The sequence below is a fragment of the Stegodyphus dumicola genome, chromosome 9 (assembly GCF_044657685.1).
Source record: "Stegodyphus dumicola isolate Sdum_Otavi_A_Nest chromosome 9, ASM4465768v1".
In the NCBI taxonomy this organism is placed as follows: domain Eukaryota; kingdom Metazoa; phylum Arthropoda; class Arachnida; order Araneae; family Eresidae; genus Stegodyphus; species Stegodyphus dumicola.
Window position 1 is genome coordinate 31,861,095 of NC_140776.1, and position 16,948 is coordinate 31,878,042.

At 34.0% G+C, this 16,948-nt stretch overlaps 1 protein-coding gene across 1 annotated transcript in view; it reads left to right on the forward strand.

The window, feature by feature from the left end:
- LOC118181428 (cell adhesion molecule Dscam1-like) overlaps positions 1 to 16,948 on the forward strand; it is a 666,362-nt gene that overhangs the window by 345,867 nt on the left and 303,547 nt on the right. Inside the window, exon 5 of the mRNA XM_085823330.1 lies at positions 5,389 to 5,682. Within this exon, the coding sequence (XP_085679456.1) occupies positions 5,389 to 5,682 (294 nt within the window). The remainder of the gene's footprint in view (positions 1 to 5,388; positions 5,683 to 16,948) is intronic.

A 16,948-nucleotide genomic window follows, 5' to 3' on the forward strand; every position in this document is an offset into this window, starting at 1 on the left:
CCTTTATATAATATTGTATGAAACAGTTATCAATAAAAATGTAAGAAACATAAAATTAACTAAGTAACTGTTGAAGATAAATTAGTAATGAGGATGAAAAGAGAAAAGAACAATATTTACAAAGGAAAACGGAAGGAATTAAGCAAATAACTGTTGGTAAATATACTGAAATAAACTTTACTTAAAACGGTAACATACTGATAAAGACGTATAGGGTGACAGAATAAAAAATGCCATCATCTGATATAATTTCATATCTCATATGATCAACAGCAAAAACACCTAAAGACTATTCAGGAAATTTTAATGTTTCGTGATGATGCTTCCAAACGTAATTGAAAGGAAAATATGAAAAAAAAAATATGTCAACTGACAAAATGAGTTGGATGAAAAATGAGCAATAAAATAGGAAGGCGTTTATCGTCGGTTTTTACCAAATAAAAGTCCGCGTAATTACGATGGTGACTTTTATGTTTTATTACATTTGCTAATGGTTGCTTTTATTATAATTAAGCTATTTGACAAGTCCCTTGCTATTTTGTATCTTTGCGAATGAAATTGTTCTGTACGACAGTTACGTATCTATTTTTACTTCAGTCCGCTTAATATTAGCCTGATTTTAAATAGTCTTTGGAAACATTTTAATGGAATGAAGTTAATACTTTTTTTGCAATAAAATGAACAGCATATTAGTGAGTATTGATTAATAGTCATGTAACATTTTACAACTAAAGTATTTAATAAACATACCTAAGGATTACAAGAATTACAAGAATTTAAATAAAATGTTAAAATGTATAATTTTTCTTTTCGTTAATATTTTTTTAACTAAAGCTTTTCCATTACCAAATAAAGTAACACTCTCAAACACATATTTAGGCCCACCAGCGGCCTAGCGGTAAAGTCGCTGAACAATGGTAGTTCGGTCCGAGGTTCGAATCCCGCGAACGGGCTGGCTGCTTGGGTGTTTTCGTGGTTTTCCCTATGTGTAACGTGTTTACGAGCCAGTTTGCCTTAGAAAGTCCTCCACGGAAGGCATCCCTCCTCTTAGGCAGATAGCCCTAGTGTGCTTTGCCATAATTAAATACACCAACACACCACCAAACACATATTTGTATGCATTCGAATGAGAACAAATATATCACAAGAAAAATTTTAAAAAAATATTGTTGACTTTTTTGAAGACAATACTTAGTGTTTCACTAAAGTAAATGTCAGTCACTGTTACAGTGCTGCATTACTCACGTAAACTTACACACAAGAATTTATTAACTTTTTAGTTAATGTATAAAACTTAATATTATCATTAAACGTTACTTAAATTAATATTTTAATGTCACGAATAATTGTTACAATTTTTTATGTTACCTACGAAGTCCGTTCCTATCTGCTGTTAGCATTCAGCTGCCATAGGTTTGCCGTTTAGAAAATTTGCTATATTCATATTTCGTTTGTTTTAATAATTAGCCAAAATGGGCGTTAATCCAGGAGGGCTATTTGTCTCGAAACGACATTTCGTGTCGTATCACTATAAACAGTTATAACTCTTTTAAAATTGTTGCCACCAAATAATATCTCCCTCTAATATAATTTTAAAAAAACTAAATAATTAAGAATCTACATGAATGTATGTACGTTTCTCGCATTGTCAAAAAATCATCAAATTAATATCATCAAAAAATAGAGTCATTAAATTTTAAATAACATAGCTCTGCACCTGGAAGCCTGAATTTGTTTCACTGTCTATTTTCATACTCTGTAAATCTTTAACGAAATTTTGATTAACAAACTGAATAATATCATAGCAAGCAGTGGCAACACTGTACGGAATAAAATATTTTTATTTCCAGAGCGCGAGACTGTCTATCGGAAATTCTAAAAATATGCTGATTTTAAATATTTCTAGTCCAATATGGCGTTAGACCAAAAGGCTCTCGAAACGTGTATGTGTCTGTAAACAAAAAACACCCCGTTTTGGCCTAATATAAAAGCTGTCAGATTTTAATAAATTCTTTATTTTTTAATATTCAGTTCGGTACTATTTAAATGTTTTTCGCCTTTATTCAATTGCTGTGATTTAGTGATTTATTGATTTTTCCCTCCTATTTATGACGGATTCGGTTATTTGGATGACGGCAAACTGCATGAGGGACATCTGTAAGAGAAGGGATGACATCATGCGGAAAAATTTCAGGGAAATACATATATAAATAATCATTTTCTGGGTGAAGGAAAAATGTGAATACACATAAATTCAAGGTAAAATTTGAAAAGTCCTAATTATCTTAGCTAGTGAATAAGTGGTGAAATCATAGCATAATCCCTGTGTATGGAAAAATATGAATTAAACAAATTAGCAGTGTATTAAAAATTAAGTAAAATTATTAAATTTATATTGAAAGTACTCTAGAAACTTGGCCAAAAATTGTTGCAATGTTTGACAGAAGGAAAAGTTATTAATCTCCCTTGTTTAATGTTTCAGACAGAACTTATCAAGAAGAGTGTGTTTGAAATTTTAAATTTGGTCTATCAATGAGTTCCGAATACATGTTTCGTTCCTCTGGTCCATTTAAGACTTAAAACCGTTATGCTCCAATTTTATAATAATATTTAATATTATAACCATCAGAACTAGTCACAAATGAGTTCGTATCAATCCCCTCAAGTATCTGAACTCAAAAATAACGAAAACAATTTCTATATGAAAATCGTTGTATTTATACATACATATGTAATAAAAAGGACTTTGAAATATTGGGGTTGTAAACGTAGAATGTGTTGAAGGTTCGTGCGGTTCATTTGTTTACTATCTAAACACTTGCTATTTCTGACAAGCAGATAAATAAAACAAAATGAAAGTTCTTACCTTATTAATGGGTAATCCATCTTGCTATATGTAAGGAACACAAATTATTATTATTAGCCCACAAAAAGCATATGTATTATGTATGTGAAGAAAAAAAAATTCTAGCGTTCGTACAAGCCTTATCTGCTTTCCATGGCAGAACGCGTAAGAAATGAATCATACAAGGAGAGGGTGTTCCTTTTTTTTTTGGGGGGGGGACTGTGTCCGATACTGGTTAGCGTGTGGAAGTGACGTCTGAAATACAGCTTAATTACTTTCGTTTTCAATGACGACTGCTCCACAGAATATTGACTTTGTAATGAAGAGCAAGAATTTTGATGATGTAGAATGCTGAAATGCTGATTCACAACGAATAGGAAATTGGCAGTTGAAGCAGATTAACTCTTTATTTTATTTTATTAAATATGTTGCGGCCACAAACAACTTGAATAGCATTATTTGTGCCTATTTCGAGAAGTTTACATTTTTGATAACTTTGCAGTAAGACGGAAGCAGCAGACAGCGGTCCAGCTAGGCCGAGCAGTAGCAAGCGAATGCCTTATGTTAGGATGAAATCTGAATTCTGGCTGAGTTGGTTCTCAATGCATTTGATTGGATGCTGCTCTAAAATTATTATTGGGTGTGTGGATTTTAGTTCCATTTACATCATCAGAGCTATGTACGAGTTATTTGACACGGATTAGACTTAATATGACGCAATGAAAAGGAGGATTACTGTTTTTAGAATACAGATGGAGGGTTATTAATAATTTAAATCTTAATTTATCTTTCATATATTTTTTTACTTTTCTTACATATATATATATATAACTTCCGTTGACAAATCACCTCTAAAAACGGCCTGTATTTCTCCGGATAATTAAATAATGGTGAGAGTTGGCAGTCATATTCTTAACGGTAACTATATCCTCAGTAAATTAAAAATGTCCAGATCTGTGGACGACTGTCTTAAGTTTCACTGTATGCAGCTTTAATAATTTTCAGTTCAAAATTTAATATGTCTGAAAATATTATTTCTATCTCTATCTTTGCGCATCAGCTAATTATAATTATTTCGTAAACTGAGATTTTAAATATTGAAATTAAAAAACAAAACCTCTGTTTTGTTTTAATTTCTGGAAATAATCAATCGATGTGTACTCAAGAGTGTAACTTATTAAAATTTTGAAACACCAAAATCGAAAAGAAATTTTTATTCTTTCTTAAAATAGAGAATTGTGCAAATTGAACCCTGGAGGTATATTTGATGGGTTGGAGAAAGGAAAAAAGGAAGTATAAAATGTAATGAATTATTCCTAAGTTAATATTTAAACTTTCGCTTGGTTAAAGCTAACTGACTCTAATATTACTCGAGGGATGTCGTTATTAAGAAAGCTTTCTTTCGCAATAATATAAAAAACAAATTATTTCACTAGTCATATTTTAAGATTTTGGTAATAACTACAGCATTTAAATTGAACCAGAGACAACAAAATGATTACGCAGCACACTGGAAATTCAAATTATATTTTCTTTCAATTAAGTATTTCATTATGCGTGACGTATACCAGAATTTTTGCCATTAAATTAAATTCTTCATTTTTGTCCCTGTGGTGCTTTCACGTGCAAGCGAATACGAGATGGCTGAAAAAAAAAAAAGACTTTTATGGTACAGTTTAGTTTTATGGTACAGTTAGTTTTGTCTTCTTGATAGGTGTAGCGGTTAGCGATGCTAGCTGTCATTACGGGGAAGGCGGTGTAAGTCCTCATGTCTATCTGAATTTTTAATTTAGTGAGTTATATAGTGATACTATGCACATTATAGTTATGTACAGTTATACAGTAATATTATGAATCGTAACTTGTATAGTTAAAATAATACATCTCCAATCTTGATAAAACAATATACTACAGGTTGTCATCTAGGGCAGTGGCCTCCAAACACTTCGCGTACTCGAGGGAGTACGAAAAGTCATATGTGGAGATACGTAAAAGAAGAACCTCACGATTACTTGGGAGTGCATGATCTTGTATGATATGAGTTCGAGTTTTTCTCATATATCTCTGAGTCTGGTTTCATTAGCGCCTGAGGACTGATGAGTTCGTCATCAGAAATGCACCGGCTTGTCGCCCCAAAAGGGATTGTGATTGGTGATTCTGATTACTTTACCAAAGGGCTTGTACGAAAGTGTACTATACAGAAAAAAAATATCGGACGTAGAATTCCAGGCCTACGAAAAATTCCTAATATCATCCACTAGTATTTTTTTTTTTTTTACTCTTTAACTAAATTCATTATTTATTGCATGAAATAACTAGGTATTTTGCGAAATAACTGAATTGTGCATCTTAACAATAAATATATGTGGGAAACTTTAATGAATAGTCTTTTTAATGAGAATTTAAATTTTTATATTATTAAAGGTTTTGCCAAAAATTACTTTTGTTAGAAATATTGTAATATGCTTCTACATACTTTTAGAATTTATATATACTATCACCTTTATATTATAATATCTAACATTAATTTAATTACTTTGCAGAGCCCCATGCACACGTCCAACCTAGAATAGTACATTGGCGAAGAGAGGTGCAAGGATATAACGGTGAAACAATTTTACTTCCATGCGTGGCTCATGGCTATCCTGTACCCACAGTTCGCTGGTACAGACAAGATTCAAACTTAATGACAACATTCGCAGCAAATCGTAGATTTAGTGAGCAAGAAGGCTTACTTATGATACACAGAGCAACACTTCAAGATAGTGGAAAATACATCTGTGTAGTTAATAACAGCAAAGGACAAGAACAGATCCACACAGTTTTAACTGTGAGAGGTAAGTACCAGTTTGAGTCATGTTCTGTTTTCTTCTAAAATCTTTTATAATTGTAGTTTTATTTCTTGAACGAGTTTTATTTAATATGTTCGAAAATAAACGAAGTTGCAAAAGCTAAAAATGAAATAAATCTACACGTATGATTAAAGCGTCATATTTCAAATTATTGATTAGTAGCATCAGAAGTACTATTAGTATCAATTCTCACATTTGTATCCATATAACTTTTTATGTTATCGGTATGTATTATTTTTAATAAAACAATACAGCAAGTATAAAAAGTGCATGATAACACTTAATACTCTATCTGGAATATTAAAAATACGCCTGTTTTTAAATATTTTATGATTTTGATGTTGAATTTATGTAGCGTAAATGCGAAGAAAGTGGTGTTTAATTAAGTAAAATTAAAAAGATATGAAATGAATAATAAAAAGATCTGCAAGTTATCTTACTAAAAAAACTGATATTTATATGATGAATTTAGAAAAGACTAAAAAATTTAATAGCAACGCTTAATAATATATCGAGAATTCAAAGCATACGCTGCAGTTAAATATTTTATAATTTTACTGTTGTATTTTACTTAACGACGTTTAATAATAAAATTAAAAGGACAAAATATACATGTTAGCAGAAGTAAATCAAAAAGCAAATTGATAATCTACGAGCTCAGCGAGAGAAAAAAATCCTTAACAAATCTTTGGTGCAACATTAAAATGTGAATGCTTTCAGAATTTTTTAAAAAATTTTGTCTTTTAATTCTTGCTTTTCAATTTTTAAACTGTTCGGTTGAAATTCTTTTTGGAATTTCATGAGATTTTTCACATCGTTTTGAGCTAGAGTTAGCATTTCTTTGAATGTTCTACGCATAGATGATCCGTCGTTTACAGATATATCTCATCTACTGGCCCGTGTTCTATTATTCTTGCATTAAGAAAACAAGTACATAAAAAAGAAATCATTTAAATACGATACTGTATCTGAAACTGAAGAGTTTGGTAGACAATAAGGTATACAACGATACTGTTACCATTTTTTTTTTTTTTTTTTTTTTTTTTTTTTTTTATCGGGAACACAAAAACACAAACAGCTTGCCTTTTGCTTCCCTGTTAAAATGATGATACGTTGAGCTAACAGATCTAAGTACATAAAAAAAAAAAAAAAAAATTAAAGCGATTGAAACATGCACAGAATAATAACTTGCTGTAATATTTTTTAAAAGTTTTACAAAAGTTAAAATACATTCAGATATGTTAGTTAATTCATATCAAGTAGCGTAATTTCAAATGCTTTTACTGTACAAACACTGATGGAAAACGAAATCCCAGCACCAAGAAGAATTCAGTTCAGAGGAATGAAATGTAGACAAAGAATTTGTGTAGACAATGTATTTATTTGATTAATATGCCAAGGTCACAGATAAAAGTGTGCGCGAGAAGAGATATTTCAGATGTAAAATAGTAGTACATTAATAACGGCTGTCGCTACGATGTTGAATGCAAGCATGCAAACGAGATTGCCTTGTGTCGTACAGGTGCCGTATTTCATTTTGTAGCCCACCAGCGGCCGAGCGGTAAAGACGCTGAACACTGGTAGTTCGGTCTGAGGTTCGAATCCCGCGAACGGGCTGGCTGCATGGGCGTTTTCGTGGTTTTCCCCATGTGTAACGTGTATACGAGCCAGTTTCCCTTAGAAAGTCCTCCGCGAAAGGCATCCCTCCCTTTAGGCAGATAGCCCTCGTGTGCTTTGCCATAATTAAATACACCAACACCAACATTTCATTTTGTAGAATAGAATTTCATGGTTGTTGCGCTTGATCAGTCAAATCAGCAATAGTACGTGCTGGTTGTAAATGGTGCAGGATTTGTTTTTCAATCATCCCCCCATATGAGCTGAATGGTAGAAAGATGACTGATCACGCATTTCAAGACAAAACACTCTGTAGAGCAAGTTGGATGATAGCAGCGATGGAGCGAGGAGTGTTATCTTGTTGCTAAATTCGCTCTGAAATATTACTCAAAAATAGCAGCACAAGCGGTTTAGTCACCGGTCTGATGTATAGATTTGCTGTCAAGGTGTGTGGGATAGCAATGAGATTGCCCCTGCTGTCTTAGGGAATTTCTAAGCACAGCATTACTCTTTGTATTTGTCCAGTATGTGTACCCTGCAGATAGCTTCCTTACAAGCGCTCACATAGGCTCCTTCAAAACTAGCATCAAGACTGAAATAACTCTCGTCTGAGAACAAAACAGATCCCCACTTCGCCCTCCAGTGAACTCTCGTCTGAGAACACAACTGATCCCCAATTCGCCCTCCAGTAAACTCTAGCTTGACATGACAGCAGTTTCAGATAGCTGTGATTTATAATTAGTGGTATGCCTGCTACACTAAGTATACTGTAATTAGCGTAAGGAGCACTAATTATACTATAATTAGTGTAGACTTGCTTGCAGCTGTATCGTAATCATTTTGTTACAGGTTGCTGTGTCCCTCTCAGCCGAAAGACTGCTGCAGATTTAACGCGATGCGTGACAGACATCCGGCAAATAGGGCCGTCTTTCCTTTGAGTGGTTACATGTGTGCTGCCAGACACCGAGCTTCCTTGAGAAGCTGTGATTACAAGCCATAATAATGCCAACCTGCCCAATATAATATTGATAATTATCTGCGTATATGAAAAATCCATTCCCGGTATTAATTAGATGCCATTCTTCCTTGCGTTTTCCTTCCTTATTGCTCCAGCAATATGACTTTCAGTTAGCATATATTCGTTTGTAAACAAACTAGTATATTACTGGTTAATACCCCCAGATTTATCTGATATATATATATATATATATATGTGTGTGTGTGTATGTATTTTATATTTTATTTATTATTCTGTTTCCTAATTCTTAAGTTTCTTCTTTCCGGAAGATAAATACATTCAGTACCCGGATTAATCTCTCATGACTAATTAAAATACACGTACTTTCCTCTCCACATAAAACAGAAATAAGTCATACATTTCATAAAGGGAATAATTCGTAGCACTAACAATGCATGTCCCTTTTATCAATTTATAAACCTAGATCAATTATACAGTTGAAGGGTTAGAACTTCCGTAGTTACATCATCTAAGTATTGTCGTTAAAGGACAGACCCAGGTAGTAATTCATGCAGCTCAAACTCATAATTAGTTCTTTTAGTGGGTTTTAATGGGAGAGGTGCTGATTCAGTCCAGAGGATGGCTGTCCTCTAAGCGTAAAAGTACGTTACGTGAAAATTGCTGCCAACACGCATGCGCATGCGTAGTGGACATAGCCCTGCCTAGTCTTTCTGCAGTATCGGAAAAAGAAAATGTATTTTATCTCGGCCTCATTCTCACTCAGTAAGTTACTGATACTGCCTTCTTTGTCTCTTTAAATACATTCTAGACTCAAATCTTGCTGATTTTGCTCAATTCGGAAGATAAAATAAACACACAAAATTTGCATCGAGTATTTGAAACAAACGTTGTTGCTGTGACTAATCTCACTTGTCTGACCGCATCATCAGAACAAACCCACGAAATTTATCGTGGCAAAGGGTACAAGATTACGTCCGTCGTTGTCAACAGCCTTGGTCACCATAGAGGTGATAGTACGATTTTGCCCAGTTCCACCAGAATTTTGAAAGGCAGCACGTTGGGAATAGGGTGAGGGTCTCAAACCCCTCTTACCCTATAACCAAGCCACACGGGAGGCCTTTCGGTTAGCCATATATTTAAATTGCGCCCATGCCGCAAAGTCACTATACATTTGCAAACATCCATACCTTCTCACTAATTCGAATTCTAGACCTTCGGTTGTCAGATCCCACTAGGCTCTATCCCGATTCAGCGGCTGAAGAAAACCTAATGGCGTTACTAGTGTAACTCTCATAATGACATTACCAGTGTAACACCTATTCGTCTACCGTGAAATTTGAACAAGGATCAACGTTCAGATGTGCAGATACTCTTTCTAATTTTTGTTTACCACTACAACTCCTTCTTGCTGTTGGACTTTCATTTTCCATCAGTACACTCAAACCTGTTTTTGTGCAGTGGATAGGGATCGCATAAAAATCGCACAGAACTTCACGCGTAGCCATAAAGATTAGTTTTCGCAACACAATTAAAAAGTATATTTTATGCGGTCTGTATTCACCGCATAGAAAAGTCCCGAGTATAAAATAAATAAAAATCTTACTAAATAGCCAGGAATTGTGTTTAAACGAAATCTAAACACTGGAATCTCGTCAAACCTTTTAGAATCTGATTTAGAAAATATACATGCGAACATTTTTAAATATTTTTATTTACATATGCAAAACATTTCAAAACCTATAACCATTATCCTTCGTAGTTTGACGATAGGCTAACTTTCTTGTGGTAAACTGGCTCAAACTCACTTTCGTCACTTGAAGATACTACCTCTCACTCGTTTAGAGTCGACATGTTTTAGTTACCGTGTAGTCAGTGATCATTTCTTTTACTAGAGGCTTGTATACGTCTCGTTAGCCAGATATACAAGATTGAAGCTCCTTGGGGAATTTTAGCTTTGCGACGCAAGAATTCCAAAGCAATATGCTATTGCACATTTAATTTATTTACATGAAAATTCTTGTGTATTGAACAATTAAATTATGCGATCATAGAATATGTAATGTGGTGAAATACTACATATCGAAAATCTAAAAAACTAAATGGCCGATAAAAGCTTCTATTTTTGTTATTGATAACTTCATCAAATATGTTCCAACTGATTGAAATATTCATATGCCGCACAAAAAATCGTACAATAAAGCCCGCACAAAAACAGATTTGAGTGTATAGTAAAGGTATGTTAATTCCAAAAAAGATATACGAGTCATGGAATTCTCATACTTGGCACTATGCGCCGTAACTACATTTACAAACATTGTGTTTCAATTGAAAAGATGCTTTTAATAATGGTTTTTGAATACCTTTATATTAATTAAAGCAAAGTGAAAATGATTAATGTGAGCAAATTTACAATTGCTAATTTATTATTCCTCTGTAAGCATCTTAGAAAAAGTTTTTAAAAGTTATTGCATAATATCATACTTACATGTGTTCAAGAAATGTAATTTTATAATAACATTAATATCTTATTTTCTTGTTTGAGTATAACATATATTATATTTCGATTTTTCGGATGATACACAATAATCGTCATTCATTATTTATTACAACTTTTGCAGTCGATTTTTCTAAAAAAATCTCTAGTTAACTTTGAAACCTAATTTTTCCATCCACTTAATGCGTAACTATTTATTTGAGTCCTTTTAAATGCATGTGCGACATTTTACTTCGTTTATTTTATCTCAATTAATGCATGGCAAAAATTGAATTTAGGAAGACATTTTCTCGTGCTTTCATAATCACTTTAAGAGCATAAAAAACTTTTAATGTATTCATTCTCTTGGCGTAGAAGTTCAGAATTTTCATTCATGAACTTAAAGTAGTTCTCGTTTAAGCTAAAAAAAAGTAATGCTTTTAACATATTGCCAATACATCAGTTCAACTCTAATTGAAAGTGAACCCAATCTAATCAGTTACTGCAATTTAATTAAACACTTATTACCACTAGAACTACTTAACATTTTTTTATCTTGCTACGTTGAAGTATTTTATTCAGTCTTTGCTACGAGGTTTAATGTCAACGTATCCCACATTGCTTTAAAAAAATGAATTCCGAGATTGTTTCAGAAGCTATTCACATAATTTTCCTTTATAGAATTTTATGAATACATGTATTTGTGTTGCATATTATTTTTATGAATCTGCATTTTGAATGAGCCTGCCAATAGAATGATTTTATGTAGGAGATAAAATCTTCAGGAATATCACGAACTTTGCAAAGTATACAATTTTATTTATCCTATCAAGTGTGTGTTATAATTATTTTATCTTATTCCAAAGCATATATGGTTGAAATTAGCTGAAAGATTTCGCAGGATTACTCTTATTTATTATTAATCTATTGATAAAAACGCCGTTTTACTTCCTTGTAGGAAGTAAGGGAAGTATTGTAATCGCGAAAAAATTTGGATATCATATTTCAACGATAATATTCATTTTGACAGCCATCGAATTAAATGTAACGATATTTTTGCGTAACATCTGTACGTAAGGACAGAATAAAAGACTCTTTTTACCAAAAGGGATTATAAAATGAATTTAAAATGGGTTCAGAAGAGATTACGTGATGTCTGTACGTAGGTACGTATGCATGTATCTCGCATACCTGAAAAACAAGTAGCATCAGAACATCGAAATTCTGTACATACGAGTGCTATAACATGTATTAGGGCAACTGCTTTTTTTATTATAATTGGCTGCACTAAAAGTATATATGTATCCACTCTGATACCCGGCTGGTTGAGCTCAGTTTTTTTTTATTGTTATAAGCTGGCATATTGAGCATTTTTTGCTTTAAAAATGATTTAATTATGTTATTCTTGTATTCCGGTCATGTTTTTACTTAACGTGCATGTAAATAGGCGTAGCATTATGAACAAATTAAAAATTGTTTGAGTTCGTATACGCCTAACAGAGCAGTTATATTTGTTTACTCTTAAAACATAACAGAATAGTGAATTCAGTCAGTTTCTGACCTTCAGTGTCTTTTTAAATGTGATCAAAAGTAAGCTTTTCTTTTATTTGCCTTCTTGCCCGCAATTCGAATTGCTTGTTTTTGTGTAGAAACTCTAGTTTTAATTGTATTTTTAAAGTTTTATAATTGTATTTAATTTTTTTATAATTTTCTATATTTTTCAAATTTAATTGATTTATTTCGAGTTTTTATGTATTTTTGCCTTGTCGTGAAGTAAGAACTGAATTAATTGAATGATAAATATATCTCTAATGATATTCGAGGAAATAAGTTTTAATGAAATGCAGCAAAAAATGTGCATAATTTAATAGGCCGTGCAAGGAAGTCATGTAGTGCCCACGTCAGATTTTTATTTTTCCTTAATATAATTAAATGGAAATAATTTCTCATTAGCATACAAAAATGTCAAAATAAATGAAAACCGTCGCAAAGCTTATTTTTCTTATGCTAAAGAAATAAAATGTATTCTTTTCCCCTTACAAATAAACTAGCAAGAAAAATGTAATTGTTTAAAACTATAGTTTACGTTTTATTGAATTTGTTACCTGCTGAAAATAACTTTTCATCAATTAATATAGAATCATTTGAATCGCCATCATTTTCAAGTGACATGAACTATTGAAATCAGCATTTGAGTCCAAAAATTTCTATTTGAACTGTCACATGGTTTCAAATAATTTATTAAGCATTAGCTTTGATAAATTGCTCTTTTCATTCACATTAATCGTAACTACAGTATAATCCCACTTTCCCTAACTAATTGAAACAAGTCATTTCTAATACCATTTTCAGATAAGCCATATTAATTACGTTTAGCAATAAGCAATACCAAAGAGTATCCTTAACAGTTTTAAGCAAATATATGTGTTACATTTCAGCTATATGTCTATATTATAATATATTGTAAGTATATATTATTTAAAATGATAATTTTAATTTGATTATTTTTCAGCTAAGCTCTGCTTTTGCCTTTTGACATAAGGACAAAAAATTTATTATATCCTGATAGTTTAAGTCACATTATTGTTGTATGAAACCAAGAAGTTTTTTGCACTAATCCTTTTAATAAAACTTATATTTATTATATTAAATCCTACAAAGAAAATAACATGATGGAATAATTACAAGAATGTGCTATATTTTTTATTAAACTGCCACATTTTAATTACAGGGTAAAACTCAAAATGAAGAAGAAAAAACAGATCATGTCTACTGTTAGTACTGTAGTTTAAACTTTTGACAAAAGATGCAACGTATGAAAATGTAAAATTAGTAATGCTAATAATGCCTTATATATAAATGACCTACACTGCTGTGCGAAAATTAAAGACGAAGTCGAAAAATTAGCATATCAGCTGAACGAAGAGGCAGAGCGGAAAGAAAGACCAATCAGGAGATTAAGTAAGGTGATGTACGGTAGCACATGCGCAGATATGCAGGTAGACGTAATGGGGGAGTGTCTGAGTAGTATAAAGCATGTTGTCGGTGTAAGATCAGTATTTCTGGCAAAGAGATTGCACGCCGTATAGCAGTTAAAATCACACCGAGTTGATGCCTCAGCGAGAAATGGCAAATAATCAGTCTGTTAGACGACATCTGGATGCTTTTACCCGAGGTCGAATCATTGGGAAGTTGGAGGAAGGCCGCAGTGTGACAAGTGTGGCTGCAGAGTTCGGAATTGCTCACAGCACCGTTTCACGACTTTGGAGACAATTTGAAACTACAGGAACAGCTATCCGGGGGTTTGGTAGTGGTTGTCCACGAGGAACCACACCCGCAGATGGCCGGTATATTGCCTTACAGGCCAGAAGAAACAGGCTGCAGACAGCGGGAGAAATCGCTAGACACACGACACAGGCGAGTGGACGAAAGATATCGCGTTTTACCGTGGCCAGAAGACTGCACGGTGGTGGTCTGTTTGCACGACGCCCTGTACGGTGTGTACCTCTAACGCCTGCCCACCGGAGAAGGCGTTCTCTGTGGTGCCGGGAACACCGGAATTGGAAAGACAATGAATGGGAACGAGTACTCTTTACAAATGTGAGCAGATTCAGTCTGAGTAGCGATTCTCATCTGGAGAGAGCGGGGAAGCCGCAATCCTCCCTCGAACACCATTGAAAGGGACAGGTATGGAGGTGGCGGTGTTCTCGTTTGGGGAGCATCATGCTTGGTAGTCGTACAGACCTTCACATCTTCGACGAAGGTTCAGTCAACGGGACCGGTTATTGAAACGAGATTCTTCTTCCATATGTGCGTCTTTTTAGAGGCGCTATGGGTCCGCAGTTCCTTTTCATGGACGACAATGCACCATGTCATCGCACAGTAGCTGCCGAACAGCTCTTAGAGAGTGAGGATATTGAACGTATGGATTGGCCGGCACGATCTCCGGATCTCATTCCCATCGAGCATGTATGGGATTTTCTAGGCAGACGCTTGGCAGCTCGTACCTTACCAGCAGTAACGATTCCGGAGCTTCGATTGGCGCTGCAAGACGAATGGGCAGCAATGCCTCAACAACTCATTGACACCCTCATTCTCAGCATGGGCAGGCGGTGTGAAACCTGCCTAGCAGTCAGGGGAGATCATATCCCCTATTGAAGACCGGATGTTTCTTGCTGGACAGCCATCACAGGGATGTTTCGGCCTTCAGTCGCTTTGCGCTCCATGCTACTGTTTCAATAAAGCTTATTTTTATCCCTCTGATTTCTCTTTTAGTAAGTGTTGCTTACATTACTCATGTTCTTACGTATTGGGGATCTTACGGTATTAAATGTGTTGATTTGGAAAGCTTTTGTACAAAGTTATATTGAAAAAACTGTCTCGTCCTTAATTTTTGCACACCAGTGTATTTCGGAAATTTTTCTAGAATACTATCAATATCGGTGACTGGCTGCAAACAAATTTCCTTACATTATGCCAAAACGTCATTGGGGAATATAGAACATTATTTTACGAATGTATTATGCCATTTCGTTAGACGGAATTTTGGTTAAGCAATTCTTCTTTTGCTGTACGAAAGTGTTTTAGTCTTGACTCTCTAGAGAAATCTTTAAAAAAAATAAAAATAAAAAAAATCGAAATATTATACTAAACTTACTCTATAAGGCACATGCTGCTTACTGTAGTAAATGAAAAGGAAGAATTTAATAAAGTGGAACTCACCAGTTTTAATAAATCTTGCATTTGTAAAAATACGTGAACACAAAAAGGAAGGTAAAAATATATAAACATGCTTTTGAAAAGTAAAATGTAGTGACAGAATGTGAAAACGGTCATTGTAAACTGCAAAACAAAGTGGAATGTACACAATAAAATAGAAAATGCTTAAATTCTTTATATTTTATTACTGCATGGTGTTAGTGTATTTGCACATCCCCAAATTAATGATACATAAGGGCAATGTATGCAGAAAGGCCATTAGGCTTGAGGTGTATAATGTGGCTTCCCAGCACGGACCATCATCAACTTATATCCTGAAACAATCTTGAGGGACAAGAGGTTGCTAAGGAAGGGAGTTACCTGACAATTTGCGCGTGGAACATGGTAGTAGCTTTATAAGAACGGAATTCTCAGAATATTGTTATGCTTTTCGAGAAAAAATTACCTCTGACATATTATTTGCGGCGGACCACACAGAGATAAGAAAAATCGTGTGTGCGGTACCCGCAAGTCACTGCTTTCAAGCTGTTACGTTGTGTCAGACGACATGGTCTTATGTCGCCGGCGCTATAATTCGTTCCAATTGACAGTACAAGAGACATAACTTCACGACTAGTGTCAAAGCGTTCTGCAAATTAAATAAAAGATTTTAGCATTCTGCACTGTGTCTGCAAAGCGTCTCGATTTCAAGAGGGCTGACGAACCAATTATCTTGTTCTTCCTCTGATATCGTTCCAGATATAACGAATCAGGCGGTGTGAAATGCAACTGAAAAATTAAGGAGGCGTGGCTAATTCAGTCCACCAATTGTTTCTAGCCGAACAACATGCCATAATGTTCTGAAACTCTCGACTAGAGAGAACTGCCGTTGGCAAGATCCTCTCATAATGAGGACAGTAATCTTACATTGTTTGTTCTGTGTTCGCCGTATTGTCAGATATTGTAATAAGCTTCTCATAATTTGTAACAAATATGTTTGAGTTCAAAAATGCAGTAAGTATTATGCAACCTCAAAAAATGTAATATAAAAAAAAATGCTTACATGAAGTCATCAGAGAGACCGGTTACCCCACGTCCTTTGTGAAACATTTTTTCCTAAACGCTTTTGTTCCTGAACAACTGTAGGTTAGTATTTATCCCAGCGATATGTACCACGTCCTAGAGTAATTCTTAGGCGTTCAATCCTCCTTTTATATTATAAGTCTTCATGTGCTTATGTTTTTTTATGTGTTATATGTGTGTATATGTGCTGTGTTTAGTGTGTGTTATGTGTTTACTTGGTTGCCTTCGTGTAGTATGTGTTTGTTTTCCATTTTGTATTTTTATGTGTTATTCACTATGTAATGTACTTTGTATGTCACCTCAACCACATATGTAATCCACCAACTTATGTCAAACAATTGCCCCTGTATGGCCTTCTATACCTTTCTTAAATCTTATATAAACTCCCGGTGCGGCCTCGT